The sequence below is a fragment of the Gouania willdenowi genome, chromosome 15 (genome assembly GCF_900634775.1).
Source record: "Gouania willdenowi chromosome 15, fGouWil2.1, whole genome shotgun sequence".
In the NCBI taxonomy this organism is placed as follows: Eukaryota; Metazoa; Chordata; class Actinopteri; order Blenniiformes; family Gobiesocidae; genus Gouania; species Gouania willdenowi.
The window spans coordinates 28591041-28611487 of NC_041058.1; the positions used below are offsets into that span (position 1 = coordinate 28591041).

Sequence of the window (20447 nt, forward strand, 5' to 3'; positions counted from 1 at the left end):
GATTTAAATCAACTACAGAGTTACTTTAACTTAAAACAAATTCATGACAGTGAAAGTATAAATAATAAGGGTGTGCCAAAATATAGATACGATATATCGTGAGGTTTTGTCTAGTGGTACGTTATCGATTCACTGGCGCAAACTATCAATAATTACTATATTTTTTATTTTATTTCCTTTATTACATAAGTTAAGTATAGGGCCACGTTAACGGAATTGCAGACTGAATCAAATGGACAGAATTGGCATGAAATGTGTCACTGTGAGGCAAGGAACATGTTTTTTATGGGGGAAATGTTTCTGAGGAGTGCTCATTAGGTGCACCGTCCTCCCTCTACCTTCTTGGCTGCATTAAACACCACCTAAACAACCTGAAACCCTGTCTAAACTGCCAAAAAACTACGCAAATCATCACTGACTCTTAAATACAGAACTGACCAGTGCCAGCTTAACTTTGCTGTGCCTGTGAAACTCTGTTTTTTGTCAAGCGCTGAGGCACTCTGAGCAGTTTCACCTACTCAGTGTGTGTTAACATCTCATCAGAGCTACAGAAGATCTGTGGGAAAAGTTGCGCCGTTGTTGTGGATGGGACCATCGATGCCAGGGTAATGCACTAACTGAAAGCAGTACTGAATGTGTCCATGTTTACAGTTAAGTTGATAATACTAGATGTCAGCAGAGATGGAGAGCATGGAGCAGTCTGATGACAAGTTGGCATTTTTAAGGTGACGATACAAACACTACTTTAAATTAATTGTGGTCAAAGTTAAGAATGTGCATGTGAAGTGTACATTATATCCAGGAGTGAAGAATTTGTCGACATCCGTTGTAAGCAATTCAAATTTAATGAGGCACCTCACAACGACACGCATCTAAAAAATGTGAATTCTTTGACATATAGCAACTTTTTTTTTTAACTAACGCAAATAGTTACTTTCCTTGGTAATGAGTTACTTTTATTATAGAGTAATTCAGTTACTAACGCAGTTACTTTTTTGAACAAGTAGTGAGTAACTATAACTAATTACTTTTTTTTAAAGTAACGTTCCCAACACTGGTGGTCAGTGTGTTAAGAAGAGCCACTATGCGGTATACACTTGGCTGTCATTCATGTGAAATTGATTGACAATGTTTTGTAATTCCTGTGAAATGGATTTGGTGCAGTCAATAAATTCTGAATTTTTTCAGTGACAGATATTTTAATGTATCGTGGATTATTTCCCCCACGATGTATCGATTATCGTGGGCAAAAATATTGCGATAAATCGTATCGCGAGGTACCTGGTGATACCCAGCCCTAATAAATAATGATATCTTTTTTAAGAGTTGGTGTTTTTAAAGTTCAAACAAAGCTTAGTGCCAACATGCCTAAAGGAACTATTTATTTTATTCTGAACAGTAAACCTCTTTCATTTATAATAAAGAAAAGGTTTAAATAATGGTATCAGCAGAAGTCAGAAAAATTAGTAATTCAAAGCAGGCTCGTGTAGTAAGTTCCACATAAACGTAAGTGAACTACAAACTGTAACTAGCGTTTGCTAAGCAAGCACATGGATAAATGTACGAGACAGATGTAATAACTAGTTGAATCATGGGCTGTTGGCTAATGAACAAATTTGTCTGTGATTCAAAATCAAAGATCAACGAGTACGATGAGTGATCATCTCACATCTCTGCGTTACTTGAAAGAACAGCAGCTCCGCGGTGTGAACTTCAGAGTTTACACTGTTTTACTACTCTTAGACCTATTGAACAACTTTATAAGAGAGCCTGAAAGGTATTTGATAAAAGAACACATTCAGGTGTTTTTTTTTTTAGGGATATTGATGTCCTAAAGAAAAAGGACACCACCCACCCAACATAAAAGGGAGTAGCTGTATGTCAGACACCTTAAGGAGCTAAACCCAGCCTGTGTAGATAACCGCCACATTACTCATCAACATTGTGCATACAGTTGCAGTTCTTGCTGGTTGTATGTTCTGCTGCTGAGCCTGTTTTATATTAACTGATCGTCAAATAGCTTCATTTCGCAAATTGGTGCCATTTAAACACCATTCAATAACAATAGTGACCTGTTTAATTCCTGGATTGTTGAAAATTTGTGAATTTGGTGTATACAATAATCTCCTTAAAATTTTGTGTCTTATAGATGATTAAGAAGACAATTGAGCAAGGAAAAACTCAGATGTGAACATGCCTGCTAGTATCATCAATCAGTCCTGCAAACAGGAGAGAATGGGCAGTTTCTTTAAGGTGAGTCAATCATTAGTACAAAGAATGCTGTTCAGAGTTAAAGGGAGCACTGTTTCTCAGCACTCTTGCAGACAGCTCTGGCTCCAGGGAGGGACTTGAGGCCGGTGGCCAGTTACAGGGAAGATTAAATGCTTTATGGTTTTTAATTGTCTTTGAGCACTGAAAAAGCGCTATATAAATAAAATGTATAATTTAAAAATGTATTATTAAAGCAGGGACTACTTCAACTGTTGTAGGCTTTTTAAGTGTTTGCACTGGTAAGGGTACATTTTTTTGGGATTTCCTAACTCTGGTTTATTTAGAAAACAATGCTGAACATCAAAATAAACTTTAATTTTTCAATGTAAATAGTAAAACCGTTAATGAAGTGCCTTCTTCACCCCTTACTTGATCCATGCACATAACAGAAACAACAACACCGGTTTATGCATTGCTAGTTACAAAACCAAGGGGGGAAAAAACTATAAAATTTTCCCAACCATCCAACTAACTTGCTTACCCTAACTAGAGTCATTGAGCGCTGAGTAGGGCTGGGGAATATGGACCAAAATTCACATCTCAATGTTTTCTCTCAAAGTTGTGGTATAAGTAAATCTATATATGTAAATCTCAATAAACTCTTTGCAGAAAGTGGATTCTGGGTCAAAATCACTGGTGCAAAATTCCACAAAGGCACTTATATTAACACAATATCAACATGAGCCATTTTTGGAATCTTTTCGCATAATGGGCAACATGTGTCAGTATATTCTGTAGTGTGGCTTGTTCCAGGGCAGGTCTCGGATGCTGAATGCAGTTCTTAGGGTGCCATCAGCCATTTCCAAATAGCAGCCACTGCCGCTTTTCCGTAAGGCACATGTCCTCAGATACTTCCGCTGTTGCCGCAATGTTTTCGTAGCACTATATAATCACATCCACATGTCTTGAAAAGGTGAAATTCTGAAGAAAATAACCTGTACAGTTAGTGGTGTGGCATCACTCTGCAGGATTAAACAGGGTTCGGCTGTCCTGGTGTTGGCGTTTCTGGCCACCTTTTATGGGTTATGATTCAGACAGTCCAGAACAGAGGTTATCATAGATGTTTTGGCTATGTCCCCTCAAGCAGAAATTAAATCTGCTTTTTTACAATGTACTATAAACAGCTGGATAGTTCTAATTGTCATAAATGTTTATAATTATGCCTGCTAAACACCTCAGACCGCACAGGAAACTTAGAGAAAAACATAACTGTTGATACAAACAACGGCCAGAAATGCGTTGCGGACATTGTGTTCTGAATATTATATTTACTTTGCGAGAATTCTTATTGCATAAAATTAGCGCTGTAACCTGAACACCTAAGTGGCTTTTGAGAAGGTTTTTTATAAGATTACTGTTTAGTGAGCATAGACCATCTACTGAATAATAATTTATTTTTAAAATTACCTCTTTCCCCCCCTTGATTCTGTAGATTTGAGTACAAGAAAATAGTATGTTTTTTTTTTTTTTTTTTTTTTTTTTTATTATATCTGCCTCTCAGTAGCTAACTACCATCATTCTGTGGACAATGTGAAGAAATATTTCCCATAGCTGAAATTTCCTCCAAGAAACTACATAGAGTTTTTTGTAATCCATAGTTGGATCCCTGCTGAGTGTATCATTATTGCTAGAGTCTAATTATCAAACCAATCAAAATTTTTGTAGTGATTCTCAACTTGTTAGTTGTGACCCAAATGCAGGTTGTAGACTTTTATCAGTGGGTTGTGGGGAAAACACAAAGCTTTGACAGGATTGATTTTAACTGAATAGAGGGCAGTATTTAGTTACTTTTCTTCAGGTAATAAGAAAATAAATTTTATCTTTTTAAAATGTATTTTAGGACCATTTTATTAGAAGTTTGTGGATCAAAGATGCAGTGAGTGTTCAACAAAACCATTCATTTTAGCTTTGAAAATGTCTATATATGTACTCTGAAACGTAAATGTAAAAAGCAATTCCTTCTATAGAACCACCACCTATTAAACATTTTTGGTTTCTTTTTAATAAATTTGTATTGTTCCTACAGTGTTTTATTGATTATTCATTTCAGATTAATTATTTATGCTCCAGATTTTTATCCTGTTTCATGAGATTTCAGCGTAACAGCAAAAGTAGGTCTGAGGGAATGTGAATGTCAGGGTAGGAAAGGTAAGCAGTGCCTACCCAAGGGTGAATTGATATTTTGATTATTTGTTTTAATTATAATATAATTATAAATTATTTACTTTTCCATTTCCAATAGCATACAGTACCTATAAGTTTGAAAGTGACCGCATTTTGTGCGTTTCATAGCCCAAATTACTAAACAGCGCTATTTCCTGGAACAGCTGCACAGTCTTTTTTTTTTTTTTCACTCCGCTGTAAGGCAGAGGGAGGCCACGCCCCCTCCCAATGGCATGTTGCAGCTCTGCCTCCATTCTCATTACATGTTTTTACGTGTTTGCGCATGCGCAGTCAGGTCCCCAAGATGACAGGGCAAACCGATCCACAGAGGACGCCATCGCCATCACACTTCACACAGCGCTGAGTCATCTGGAGAACAAGAAGAGCTATGTGAGGATGCTTTTCGTGGACTACAGCTCAGCGTTCAACACAATCATTCCGGACATCCTAATCACCAAACTGTTGAAATTACAGATACCTCTCCCCACCTGCAACTGGATTAAAAACTTTCTGACGAGCCGCCCACAGTCTGTCAGACTCGGCCCCCACCACTCCTCCACCATCACACTCAGCACTGGTTCCCCGCAAGGCTGCGTCTTGAGCCCTCTACTGTACGCCCTGTACACCTATGACTGCTCTTCAACTCACCCAACCAACCGCATTATTAAATATGCGGACGACACCACTGTGGTGGGACTCATCCGAGTCGAGGATGAGACAGCGTACAGGGCCGAGGTAGAGGAACTATCACACTGGTGCTCTGCAAACAACCTGACCCTGAATATCCAGAAAACAAAAGAACTGATCATGGACTTCAGGAAGATCAGACAGGACCACACCCCCCTCCTCATAAATGGAGAACAGGTGGAGACTGTCACCACCTTCAGGTTTCTGGGCACCCACATCTCTGCTGACCACTCCTGGACTGAGAACATCAGGGCCCTAGTCAAGAAGGCTCAGCAGCGGCTACACTTCCTGCGTGTCCTCAGGAAGAACCATCTGGACACGAAGCTGCTGTTGGCCTTTTATCACTCCTCTGTGGAGAGCGTGCTGACATACTGTCTGGGTGTGTGGTACGCAGGCTCAACAGTCAAGGACAGGAAGGCGGTGCAGAGGGTCATAAACACTGCCCAAAAAATCATCGGCTGCCCTCTGCCCAGCCTAGAAAACATCGCCACATCCTGCTGCCTCAGGAGAACCAAGGCCATTACAGGAGACCCCTTACACCCTGCTCACCCCCTGTTCGACCTGCTGCCCTCTGGAAGACGCTACAGGTCAACAAAATCCCACACATGCAGACTGACAAACAGCTTCTTCCCCTGGGCCATACGGACTGCAAACACCCATGGATACACACACACACACACTCTTTCAGGAACAATCTCCCATAACCCCCCCCACACACACACACACACACACACACACACACACGCTTTAGCACTAAACACTACAGCACTTTAAACTGTAACTTATTCTGTAAAGTACTCACCGATGTCTGGTTTTAAAATTTTTATGCCGTACGTTCGTTTTTTTATCATCTTTGTACATATTCAATGCCTTGTTGTTGTTTTTTTTTTTTTTTTGCTCCTGTCTTTTAATTCTATGCTTTGTGGTGTACTGTAGCTCTATGCGAGCATCTCTCAAATTTCACTGTACCACCAAGTACCGTGACAATAAAAGACTATTCTACAACCATTTACGTGCAAAGGCAGCGTAGAGCTACCTTTGCACGTAACCGCACTATGCTAAATGCTATACCTAAGTTCACAGTACATTATTAAATCGATGCCATGTGACCGCTGCTGCTACATTCTCTAGCTAGTGGTTGGCCCATTATGTACATCTCTCCCTGGTTTTATTCAGTCTTGTTGATGTTGCCAAAACCGTTGTAATACAGTTTTACCCCTTCCACAGATCTATAAAATATGTGTAAAATTGTGTTGTATCTTTGCAGTTGATCGAGTCATTTGCTTTGGAAATTGGCAGTCTCAGGAAAGAAATGGGAAAAAAGACTGAGTCTGAAGAGGATAACGGAAAGACAGATCATCTAGAGTGAGTAGGAAATACACAAGAAGCCACTTTGTTTAAGATGGATGGTTAAATGCATTAGGACTGATAATGAAAATGATAGTGCATGTAATTTGAAGATGTGCACATTATTCAAAACGATTAATCTCGGGGTGTCCAAACGCGGTCCTCAAGGGCCAGTAGTCCACTGGTTTTCATTGTATCCCAGCTCCAACACAGAAGGGAACAGGGAGGAGAGACTCAAGGTAGGAAATTGAAAGAGTGGGGAAGAGTTGATTATTTTAAAGTGAGATGTGAAGTTGTAGTTTGCATACTGTGCTTATTGTGTTGTGTAATCAAGCCAGTCTGGTGACAAGTGTGAAGCTTAGGTATAATGGTTGTGGCTGTGGACAGAGGGAAAGAGTGAGTGCTGACCCCTAAAATAGGTATTTGGGAACAACGTGTCTAAGGTTAAGCCGAGAACAAGTTTTATCCCACAGCCCAAGGCATGCCAGTGCATCGTAGACCAATGTATGTGCAAGAACTGCGACTGCAAACCCAGGCGCTGCCCCGGGCCCGAAGATGCAGCCAGGCCAGCAGAAAGAGCAGGAGCCAAGTAGCCCTAGGCCATCCCCCACGGCCGAGCAGCCCCCCAGACGCCCCCAAAATCCCAAGCCAAGAGGATGCCACCTGACCGAACCCCCCAGAGCGCCCCAGATCACCTTTTATCAATACTGCCCGTGCGATGAGCTGTTGCCAAAACCAGGCCCCCCCCCAAAGGGCATGTACGCCGGCATGCAGAGTCGCAGACCCTGGCCTCGCAGGGCACCGCCCAACAAGCAAGAATCACTTAGATCAATTACCATCTTTTAAACAATACAGGCAAGAAAAAGCAAAAACTACAACCAACTCACATAATGCAAAATTAAACAAGCATGTATCACAAAAGGGTGATGTGGGAGGAGAAAGGAAACAAGAAAAAACTAAAAACAAGCAAGACGAAAACACATGAATAAAGAGTAAATATTATTACAATAACAAGAGATTATAAAAAGAATTACAAATGAAATGGCTACATAGCCAAGACTTCCGGCAGTAAAGAGTAACGGCTTTTTCGCTTGATCATTGTCAAAAATAGGTTGAATACGAGCTTCTTTAGGAATATCTGTCCAAGTAAGACCATAAAGGCTTCTTTGCAAAGTCTGTGCTTTCTGTAGTCCAACATAGGTTTAAAAGGGGTCCCATATTTTATAGAATGGAGGGTTCGTCCTTGAGCCAGTAAGTCATTGCCTCCAGGGGTAAGAGTTCTATTATACTTTGTACCTACATTGAGAGCTGAGGAGGTTTGTCAGAGATCCATTTAAGTAAAATGCATCTTCTAGCACCAAACAAAAGGACATCAAGGAGCTTCAACATATTTGGTTTAAGGCTAACAGCAGAATGCAAACCAAGAATAAAAGATACAGGCCTAAGATCTAAATTTTCACCATATAGTACAGAATTTTCTTTACATACATTTTAATGAAAGGACAGTCAAATATACAATGGAAGTATGTCCCCTCAATGATCTTACATTTATTACAATACTTTGAAAAAGAAGGGTTGATCTATTTCGTAACAGTGGTGTAATTTGAAGCCTGTAAATAATTTTGAACTGCATTTCCTTAACTTTGTTAGTGCACAGACAACATTCCCATTCCCAAAGATACTTGCCCAGGCAAGCCAATTGGTAGTATTAAATATTGGGCAAAGCCAGACCACCATCTTCAACTCGGAGCTGTAGCTTCTGTAGTTTCAGTCGAGCTCGTTTATTTTTCCACAAAAAGGAAGACAATGAACTGTTTAGAATAGAGAATGATTTTCTCGTCAAAAGAACTGGACTCATTTGAAAAACATAAAGCAGCCGTGGGTGTATGTTCATGTTCATATTAATTCTACCCAAAAGTGATAATGGGAGGGAAGTCCAGTGTGCCAGATCGTCTTTAATTTTGCAGATTTAAGGCAGAAAGTTTGCTTTATAAAGACCAGAGAGGGATGGAGTGATATCTATACCCAGATAGACAAACCCAGAAGGGGACCATCGGGGTAGGGGCAGAGATAACTGATGTCTAACGTGTATTATATAGTATGAGTTTGGGGCATAGCCTCTGATTTGGTGTAATTCATTTTATAGCCAAAGAACCGTCCGAAAGTTTCAATTTTCTCTATTACATTTGAGATGGAAACTTCAGGGTTGCTTAAGAAAAACAAAATGTCATCAGCGTAGAGCAAAATGATATGCTTAAAGGGACCTATTTTGATACCTTTCATCAGAGGATTGCTCCGAATCGGCTCTATTGCAAGAGCAAACAAAAGCGGGGAGATTAGACACCCCTGACGGGTGCCACGCCCAACCAGAAATGGAGGTGAATTCCAACCATTTGTAAGAACTGATGCTCAAGGAGAGTCATATAAAAGAGAAATCAATTTAATAAAGTTATCCCCCAGGTTGAATTTGGACAGTACATTCAATAGATAAGGCCACTCAACCCTATCAAAAGCCTTTTCTGCATCAAGCGAGACCACGATAGCTTTAGCCTTCAAAGCGCTGCCAAACTGAATGAGGTTCAGCAACCTCCTAATATTATTACAGGAATTTCTGCCTAGAATGATCTACTGAAATGAGGTCTGGAAGAATTTTTTCTAATGGAGTAGCCATAATTTTTGCAATAAGCTTTCTGTCCACATCGAATAGGGCAATTGACCTATATGAAGAGCAATCCTCCGTTGGTCTGCCCTTTTTCAAAATTAACAAGATGTTGGTATCTATCATCGTGTCTGGGAGATGGCCAGATTCAAATGAATGAGACAACACTTTAAGTAGAGGATCGACCAACAGGCTCTGGAAAGTTTAAAAAAATTCAGGTGTTAGGCCATCTGGTACTGGTGCCTTGTTGCTTTGCATATCAATATTAGTACACAAAACTTCCCCAAAATGGGCCTGTTCAACAAATCCTTCTGGGCCTGGGAAGCTTGAGGAAGATTGACAGCTGACAGAAACGTATGCATCAGGGTTTCAGAGTTAGGTTCAGCATCTGATAGCATCATAAAGAATGGTAGAAAGCTTGAAAGCAGCTGTTAATTTCTTTGCAATAATGTATCCTTTTCAACAATGTCTTTATTGAATTTTTCAAGTATAGAAAACAAAACACAAGTCCAAAAAAGAGATTCAAGTAAGACAATATGTTAATACACAGGACCTTGTAGGACGGGGACTTTTCAATGAAACAAAAAGGTTTTTAACCCTTTACACAAATATGGTCACTCTAACGGTGCAGACAAAATGGGACCAAAAAAATAGAGAAAAACAAGAACAAACAAAACAGAACATGGCGATTAACAGAGTGCTTCTGTAAAGTTGAGATCATGAGTCCATACAGGTTTCTGTGCAGTTTCCCCCATTCTTGACCCAAGAATGGGGGAAGAGTTTACCAGAGGTTGCTCTTATTCTACTCAACGTTCGTTCAACAGATGAGATAAGTCTTTATTTTTAATGCTTTTCCGTTTTTAGTGCTTTTCCATGTTAGAGCTATTGTCCTCTTAGCTTGTAAAAAACATATGTTTGAAAAAATGACATTTCATATTATGAACAGCTGGATAGAGCTCCAGTAGAAAGAGTTTGGGATCTAGTTCCAATCTGATTGAGAGGATGTCCTGCACATTTAATCTAACCTCTTCCCAAAACTCCCTCAATCTAGTGCACTGTCATAGGCAGTGAAAGATAGTGCCCCTATTGACACCACACCTATTGGAAGTGTCTGCAATATTCATATTAACATTATTAAATTTTCCTGGAGTGCTATACACCCTCATCAGCCAGTTGTATTGTAAGAGTTTTAAGCGAGTACTACTCGTCACTGTCCAGGCTGCCTTACATGCTCTGTGCCACTGTTCCAGTGTTAGATCCTCCTGTAAATCAGATTTCCAGGCATTAAACTGAGAGTCAGAAGACTCAGTGGAGGAGGCTTTCAATAAGTCATAAAATTCAGAGATGATGCACTTGCCAAAAGGATTTTTAATAAGAGTTTTTTTCCAGGAGGGACCTGTCTCATCCTTTATTATGGGAATTGGCTAACAATTTACCCCTTTTTTGACTGAGTTTGCTAAATATTTACTCTGTTTGTTACAAAATTCATACATTCTGTGTTTAGCATAAAAAAGGCATTTATGGGCTTCAAACGTCATAAGGGTGTCGAGGGCTGCAGCTGTGGTATTTGAGATCTCAACTCATCCGAGGGATTAGAATCAAATTCTCTCTTTAGCTTATCTAATTGTTCCTCCAAAAATATTCTGTTCTGCACCCCTCTTATGTTTCGAAAATGCAGAAAAAGATATTATACCACATGATACAGCCTTTGCTGTCTCCCACAGCACATTAGGAGAGATATCTGGGGTATCATTCTCAGCCATAAAAATCTTAAACTGCTCTGTAAAATATTGAGTGAATTCTGGATTCTTAAGGAGTTTTTGAAATGCCATTGCGTTGGAGGACGTTGTTTTTTGCTAGACATAACCAAAACAATGGGGAGTGATCTGAGATAATAATACTACCAATTGAACTTCAAACCACATTCTGGAGGGCATGCCTAGGTGTAAAAAAATAGTTGATTCTGGTGAGATAGCGGAACAAAAAAATTAAGTAATCCAGCCATATTCAGAAGATAACTCACCGCAAAATATGAGGATGCTGTAGACAGCAGCTTGTTTTCAAGCACGGAGACCGGAGGCGAACACCACGCCAGCCCGGTTAAAAAAAACAAAAAAAATATATGTATGAACAAGGCTGTCCACAAAAAGTTATCTGTTAGAGGAGGATCCAGACCCCGATGGTTGTGCTGATGCAATCGTAGAATTGTAGAACCTTTGACTCCGGTGTGTTAAATATGTGCCTCTCGTTGTTGAACGTGATCTGCAGTCGTACAGGGAATAAAAGACCATAGCGGACATTTGCAGCACGAAGCTTGTGTTTAACACTGGCAAAGGCTGCTCTCTGCTTCGCGACGTCCACCGTAAAGTCCGGAAAGATGCGCACCTGGTGTCAGCGGAAGATCAGGGTAGCCCTCTCCCTTGCAAGATGGCGTATTTGTTGTTTGTCTTGAAAGTGGTGAAATTTATTTTGATCAACATGGCACAGAACTCTAAAAAGAAAACAATAATTTTGTCACTTGACGCAGAAAAAGCATTTGATCGAGTCAACTGGTCCTTCCTCCTCGCTGTCCTTGGCAAATTTGGCTTTGGAGAATCATTCATACAGTGGGTCTCCACCCTATACTCTAAATCTAAGGCCTCAGTAACCACAAATAAAATAACATCCCAAAGCTTCACACTGCAGAGGGGAACCAGACAAGGCTGCCCACTCTTACCTTTGCTCTTTGCAATATACGTTGAACCTCGCGCAGCAGCTGTACGTCAGAACTCTGTTATTAAAGGAATCCACTTATCTATCTTGGAACACAAAATAAATCTTTAAGCGGATGATATTTTACTCTATTTAAAAGAACCCCAATCCTCATGAGAAGAAGTATTTAATCTCATAAACAGCTTCTCTAAACTATCAGGTAGAGAAATGGTAGGGTGGGGAGGAGTTGATTACTGTAAAGTGAGAGTGAGATGTGAAGTTGTAGGCGTGAGGCTTAACTATAATGGTGGTGGTTGTGGACAGAGGGAAGGAGTGAGTGGTAATACCTGAAACAGGTATTTGGGATCAACGTGTCTAAAGTTAAGCCCACTACAAGTTTTATCCCACAGTCCAAGGCATGCTAGTGCATCGTAGACCGATGTATTTGCAAGATACTGCCGCTGTAAACCCAAGCGCTGCCCCGGACTCGAGGACACAGCCAGAATAGCAGAAAGAGCGGGGGCCAGGGAGCCCAGGCAAGCCCCCCCGGCCGAGCAGCCCCCCAGACGCCCCCAAGACACCAAGCCGAGAGGCAGCCACCGCCCCCCACATACACACCCGAGAAAGCACCTAGAAGCCGAGGAGCCGGCGCACTCTGCCACCGCCCCCAACCCCAAGGCCCCCACCGACTGTCAATCCTCCCTTTAACAAAAAATTCATGGAACCCAGTAAGCCAAAACCCACAATACCCCACCCCCACAAATACAATTAAATATCTAGGCTTAAATATATCACCAAACTTAAATGAATTATTTAAACTGAATGTGGATCCGCTGTTGGATAAAGTCGCAGAAGATCTGCGAAGATGGAACAATCTCCAGATCTCACTTCTTGGCAGAATAGCTTCAGTTAAAATGAAAATATTACCCAAAATAAATCTGTTCTCTATGATCCCACTGAAACCACCAATGCAATGGTTCCAAAGATTAGATTCTGCAATTACAAAATTCAATGCGAGGAATAAAAAACCTAAAATAAGTCTTTCAACCCTTCAAAAAAATAAAAGCGAGGGTAGTTTAGAAGCCCCTAATTTCATGCATTATTACTTAGCAAACCAAATATTATATTTAACAGAATGGCTAAAACCGAAGTATACTACAACACCTGGCTAGAAATAGAACAGTTAGACTGCAAACATATTAAATTCTCTGATCTCCCTTTTATCACTGCGACCCTCAAATGTCACAACTGCTTTAAAAACCCACTGATTGATTATTTGTACAATAGTTTCTGTATAGTATTGGCATGCACTTACAGTATATAGTGTGATAAATGTGATTGTATTGTACAATGTTATAAATCTTAATAAAAATTGAGTTCTAAAAAAAAAAAAAAACCCACTGATTGCCTCCACCCTGACTGCATGGTGGAAAGCCCTGGACATTACAAATATTCAATTAAAAACTAGCATACTGTCTCCAATCTGGCACAACCCTGACTTTAGAAATAAAAAAACATTGCTCAATCTGAAGACATGGGAAGAAAGTGGAATCACTCATCTCCAAGACCTCTTCAAAAATAACAAGCTCAGGGCATAAAACAATCTAACCCATACATTCAATATGAATAAAAATATTTTTTTTTACAGTACTTACAAGTAATAGAGACAATCAAGAAAAACACTCCTGTAGATCCAATTACCTTACAACCTCCAGAACTGGCTATATTTATGAAGAAAATCTCAACAAAATAAAAAAAACTCTCAAAAATATACAGAGCACTCTCGAACACTAACTCTAATCACTTACCAATCGCTTAATGCGAGGCTGAACTTTCAATCACCACGAACACCGATTTCTGGACAGAAATTTGTTGTAATACTTTTAAGATGACTAAAAACACAAATCTTCAGCTAATTCAATACAAAGTCCTCCACAGATCCCACATTACCCAACAGAAAATGTATAAAATGGGCTTCTCCGCAAGAGACATCTGCTCTCAGGGAACTAGTGGTTCTTATTTACATGCCGTATGGCTTTGTTCCCCATTTCAACAGTTTTGGTTTCTAATTACTGAAAAACTGTCCTCCGTTTTGGACTACAGGATTCCTCTCTCTCCAAATCTATGTCTGATAGGAGACCTGACTATGCTTGATATTCCAGCAAACTAATCACAATCCATCCTTGCGAGACTCACCATAGCAAAAAAACCAATATTAGTGAATTGGAAAGATAAAAAATCCTTAAACATATACCAATGGCAAAATCTCCTCATAGAATATATTTCCATGGAAAAGTTGTCGGCTCTCAAAAAAAATAAAATAACCTGCTTTGAAGAGCGTTGGACTCCTTTTTTAATTGCATTGAATCTCAATTTCTTAGCCTGATGATTTAGCCTGCAAGCGAACTGCCAGCACCACTTTTTACTAACACACTAAATAAAAAAAATAAAATAAAAAAAAGAAAGTGGTGAACCCATACGATCATTGGGCGCGGAGGGGATCCCGGTTTGGGCTTTAGAGCCAAGGATCGGTGGGCTATCCAGCAGTGGGGGAATCCTTGGAGCTTTCAACACCCAACAGTTCAGTAAGAAAGTCAGCCATGAATGAGGTTACCTGTTGCCCCTCCGCACCCTCCATAATCTCGAAGATTCTCATGTTCTGACGCCTACTCCGTTTTGGCCACCAGGGCCCTATTGCTTTTTTTCAGTGCGTCACATTGAGCTTCGAGCTTGGTGACTCTGCTGTCCATATCTTGAAGTGACGTTTCCACATCGGTGAGTCGAGTGGCAAATGAATGAATAGTGGATTGCAGAGTACACATGGAAGACCGGGTCTCATTCCTAAATGACTATAAGCTTAGCCACGGAGGAGAGAGAGGGTTCTTCATGGCCTTTGTCATTGCCATTTTGGGGTTGATTAGCACTAGCCTTATTGATGATCCGTGCTGGCCAGCTCTTCTCCGCTCGTTCATGCCGAGAACTACCCTTTCCCGTCATCTCGTATACTTAAGTCATAAAATGTAGTTTGCTAAAGAATATTCACAAAATATGCAGGAGCTGGTCAGGATGCGTCTACTCCCTATCCATGCTCAACCGTGCCCCCACAGATTTAGTTTTTAATTTACTCATTTTAAATACTTTTGTAAGAAATGTATGGCTTATGTTGTCTGTACTCATTTATGTACTTATTGGAAAGTGGATTAATAAGTACACTGACACTAAAAAAAACAATGTAATCCTGTGTGTGTGTGTGTGTGTGTGTGTGTGTGTGTGTGTGTGTGTGTGTGTGTGTGTGTGTGTGTGTGTGTGTGTGTGTGTGTGTGTGTGTGTGTGTGTGTGTGTGTGTGTGTGTGTGTGTGTGTGTGTGAGACAGAGATCTCTGTCTGTTTGTTAGCATTCCTCATTTTGATAATCATTCTATTGTAATGTAGCAATGTAGAAAGTAGCCAAATAATTTCATTCATTTACTTGCAATAACAAAACATGCATTGCTGTAAAAGATTGCACGTCTTGTAGTGTTGACCTTTGACAGCATGTGCAGACAAGGTAAAAAAAAATAAGAAAGTAGCCAAATGCAGCGCACAGAAAACAACGGTCTATGTATAGGTAAATTTTTATTTATTTATTTTTATCCATACTCTATGAATGTCACATGGCCACTGTCATTACATGTATTTCTCCTTAGGTTTTGGCTTATTTCAGAATTCAGAATTTTGTGCAGGCTCTGTTTTTTTCATCTGCCAGTTAAACTGCTGTTATGATTATGTAATGATTTTTAAATTTTTCACAGACTAACCAACCTAAACATGGATACACACTGTAATATTTTGTTGTTTTTTAGAAGGGGTTTTATAAAGACCTATATTAATTAACAGTAATATGGCCACCTCATACCTCATTATTCCTAGAACTGGTGTACCCCCAATCAAGTAGGATAAACTAGTCTCAGGCTCTCTTTGTCATTTTTAGACTGAGTGAGGAAGTGGGTGGCCTATTCTTGCGGTCTTCACCCTGTGCTGGGACTGGTGCAGAACTGGCAAGAGTGCGAGACTCAGGCTATCATTCACTCCATCGGCGGCTCAGCATTCTGGACAGGCTGGTGCATACACATGCAGTGTGGCTGCAGCTAGGCTTGAGCCACCAGGAAGCTGCACGTATACTGACCAACCAGCCCATGGGGGTAAGAGAACAGAGAAATGTTGTCAAAATTACTTCCTGAAATACAATATTGAAAAGTGAAGCAAATATTACAATGCAGTGCTATGAAAGCAAAAAGTTGCTTTTGGTATTTTTTTCTCCTGTATCATAGACATTTGTGGTGAGAAGGTCGAACAGCCTGAAGAAGAAAGTTGTATCATTACGCATGCACAACGATTCACCAGTGTGTGTCAAGGACTTTCCCGTCAAAGAGAGCCAGTACAGTAAGTATTTAAGGGCTGCAGTACTACTCTGTATGATAGATGCTTTTGTAGAATGTCATGCAGATTGCAGAGAGGAAAATACATGTTTTTACTTTGTTTTGATATCATGAGGAATAACAGGTACAAACTAGAATAAAAATGGTATAAAACATACCACTGTCTTCATCTGGTGAAGAAAAACAAGTTTACGGAACTCCACATCCCACAATGCAATGCACAAAAATGTCAACAAACAAAGTGTTCAAGGTGTAGATCAAACAAAGTTTCAGCTGGCAATTTAAACTTTTTTTTCTTTCTTTTTGGAGAAAATTGTGTTTGATTTATTGATCTTGGATGCATAGGATTTTATCGAATAAAAAAATATTGGTGGTAGCAGCTTCAACAGTGATGGTACATTATGTTGGTGAGGACTACCGGTTTGTCGCATGTGCTTTAAAGGTCCCATATTATGACCTTTCTGGTCTCTACATCTATAAACTGGTCCTCCCTGAGCCTGCCAACTCCCAGAATGAGTAAATCAAGCAATTCTTGCATGGTCTCTGCAGTCCGCCCACTGGTAAAACGGCGCTTCTACAGGCTGTTCAGATTCAGCTCCTGTCGTTACGTAACCAAAGGAGTCATTTTCATTGGTCGACCTCCTCTGAAGAGGAGAGGAGGAGAAGAAAGTGACTTGGCAGCTTAACACTCCGGTGACAGTTTGAAGTCGCTGAATGACTGCTGCTACTGCTCCTGGATAAGCACACAGCCTGAAGCTTTGCGACGGACTCACAATAACAGTAGCCGCTTAAATAGCTATGTGTTTGACTGTAATATGCAGTTTTTTGGCTGAAAAAATAACAACACTTATCGCTTTGGTAATCGCTGATCTTACTCTTAAGAGTGAGGCATGAAATCAGCGCTTATAGACACGCTTACTCATGAATATGCATAAGCAGGCACCAAAACAGCCCGTTTTTAGAACTGCTCAGAAAGTCACTTTTCAGAGGGCTAAAACTCTGGAAAACAGGCGAGTTTGGGGAAATAAACCTCAAATACTATGTTTTTGGGTTTCTTAGAACAAATGGAGATGGGTGAAAAATAGCATAATATGGGACCTTTAACTGAGAGCTGGGTGCTCATCGAAACAAAGGAATGTTTCATATGTTAGGACTCATTGTGAGGTTGATGCCACATTCAGGATGCAGTGTGTTGCAAAGCAGATGATGAAGCTTCTAGAAGCTGCAGCACATTGCAGAATTTTTTTAGTTTTTGAGCTCATTTAGTACATTGTACAATAGAGCACAGCTGTGAAACACTGCTAAAGGATTTATGCATTGTTTTTGTGAGAATGACCATTTTCATACAAATGAGTACCCTGGCAAGACCTATTCTGTTCATTAAATATTTAACATTTAAATATCTTATTTTATGAAGAACTACATTGCATTGTATAAACTACTGAGATACAATCATAGTATTTAATCTTGTAAACTCCTTGTTGATTGCTGTGTTCACAATGTCATGGTTATCATTTCTCCCACATAGGGATGGGCGATATTGACAAAAAAAAAAAAACCTGATAATTTCTGGTATTTGTCACGATAACGATAAAAATCGTGAAAAATAAAAACACTAAATAAAAAATTCACAACTTAGTGTGAACAGGTTCCTTACAATCACAAATAAATCTTAATACATCAATACTAGACACATTTAAAAAGGCTACATTAGCTGCTGACTCAAAGATTTCATGAGCTGATATTTTATGGAATATATTTGTGCATGTGGATTACTATTAGTGTTATTGTATGTAATTCGTTTATTTCCTCAATTGAAAGAAAATTATTTTCAAAAAAAATAAAAGCACATGAAAAGAACAAATAACTTCAATAGTGTTTTTACTGCTGATGAATGTTATTAATTTCATATTTGATAATGAGTTACATAAAGTTATGATTGATAAATATATCTCTGATTTCCTATAATTAAACCAGATCAAGCTTGATAATTTAATCATTCAGTATATTTGGTGTAATAATCTCAATACACCTTTTCGCGTGACGTCAGCACTTGACTTAGCAACGCGCACCGCCATTTTAAGAGTGGTAATCATTTGCCTAACAACCGCTATTGACCGCTGATATTACGGTGGAGATTTTGCAGTCAGGCTGATTTTTTTTATCGTATAATGCCCAAATCCTGCATAGTATTTGGCTGTCCGTCATAACCACGCCTGGCTGAAGGAAAAGATAGCCTTTAACAGAATACCGACAAAAAAAGGCCACAAACAGAAATTATGGATCGAAGCACTGAAGCGTACAAATGTAGATGGAACTACATGGATCCCAAAATCAAAGTGGTCGTATGTTTGCAGTAGACATTTTGTTAATGGTAGGTTGTGTATTTTGGGGTTCTAATTTCTTCCTGACTGATTTTATGACATTGATTATGAATTAACCTACATTTAAGTTATAATTTATTCAGTAATGACTGAAATGTTTATGGCTAATATGTCTAACTTGAAGACAAGCAATGTGAAATTAACAGGAAATATGCAATGCTTTGACTTTTATATGAACTGTAAGTATATTAAATAAAAAAATGTGCTTCATATACCTATTTATGGTTTAATTTAGGCTGCATTATTATTATTATATGCATCCAAGCTTTTGTAAGTCCTCATGTTCTCCATTGTGTAGATGCCAGGGCTGTTAATGAGGTACTCGTAAATAGCAGGCCATTGGAGATCTGGCCATGTTGTCGGGTCGTTTTTGTCATAAACCTTGAGGTGCTCTGTATGGACATGATTCCAAACAAACCAGATGTAACTTCCCTTCATATCAGTGCTTGGCCTTTGGCTCTAATCTGCTGAAATATTCGTACAACATTGAGTAACACCTTTGGTAAATAGTGTAAATGGCGGTTGTCAGGCAAATGTAAACCCCTCTTGAAATGGCAGAGGGCGTTGCTAAGGCAAATGTCCCAGATGATGATGTCACCGCAAAAAGGTGTATAGTTACATTAGTCTAATGGGACCAGCTTTGTCTTGTGAACACGTGAAATATAATTAAGAAATATTGCGTTTCACTAATTGGGATGAGTGAATAGTGACATTAATATTTATGTATGAAGGTAGATATGTTGCAAAATGTGAGAGCTTGTAAAATGTGATGTGAGCGCTTGCAGAATGTGATTTGAGCTTGTGTATAAAAAATCCACACTCGTGAAATAAATTTAATGTCACAAATGATGGACAAAAATGTATAGACTGATATTTACACATAAAGTTATAGCTGCAAACTTGTAATCCAATATTTTTTTTAATTACTTGTGTAAATGATCGTTTACAACCACAACTATCCGGTTACAACTTCTTGAATCTACCGCTACAGATGCACAAACTATTTTTCTTGTGTGAATCTGCGCTGCTTGAGTTTTGCAACACATTTTGCGAGACGTCTGTAGCTAAACTGATTTATGCTCGTAGAAATGGCCTCTCCCTTCCCCGCTCCCCCATGTATGGAATTGACCAATCAGAAGCGAGGATTTGGAGACAGTGGGCTGTGTCTTTTTAGCGTAGCAGCCAGTGATATGACCGAAACGAAGTCATTTTTCTTCACTGTAAAGGCAGGATGCTGAAATTTGCCTTCACAGATTGCGTTTTTGACTAAATTGAGGGACAAGTGACCCGTGGCCCTCACTAATTTCCGACATGGGAATTTATCGTTTATATCGTGGGATGACATATTCTTACCGGTGAGAATGTTTTTGACGATAAATCATAAACGATAAAATATAGCTCATTCCTACTCCCACATTTAGTGTCCTTTGTTTCAAATGACAATTACTGGAAGCAACAGCTAGACTTTATTTATTTATTTCTACAATTTAATGATGTTTTTGTTCCAATTTTCTTAATAGTAAAGAATGTAATTCCTATTTAGACTAATTGTATTAACTGATGAAAAAGTAACCATGTGCATTAATCTAGAAAATGGAGGTTGAAAATGATTGTTGTTCCATGTTATGCATTGTGGAATCAGATGGTGTTGTTTCCTATATGCAATTTTTGTCTTTTATTAAGGTCATATTTACCATCTCCACCATATTTTCCTGGAAGACATATTGGTTTTTAAAAATGTGTCATTAACTCATTCAGTGCCAGCCATTCTGAGATTTTCTACCCCCCTCAGCGCCAGCTGTTTTTGAGCATTTTGACTGATTTTAAA

The 20447-nt window shown here is 39.4% G+C and overlaps 1 protein-coding gene across 4 annotated transcripts in view; it reads left to right on the top strand.

The window, feature by feature from the left end:
* Positions 1-20447, top strand: part of rin2a (Ras and Rab interactor 2a) — a 76267-nt gene that overhangs the window by 15380 nt on the left and 40440 nt on the right. For 3 of the 4 annotated variants that reach the window (XM_028468377.1, XM_028468380.1, XM_028468378.1), the window contains exons 2-5: positions 2150-2253; positions 6389-6486; positions 15788-15998; positions 16128-16239. In XM_028468377.1, coding sequence (XP_028324178.1) covers positions 2194-2253; positions 6389-6486; positions 15788-15998; positions 16128-16239 — 481 coding nt within the window. In that variant the 5' untranslated portion in view covers positions 2150-2193. The remainder of the gene's footprint in view (positions 1-2149; positions 2254-6388; positions 6487-15787; positions 15999-16127; positions 16240-20447) is intronic. The other variant, XM_028468379.1, reaches the window with a different exon arrangement.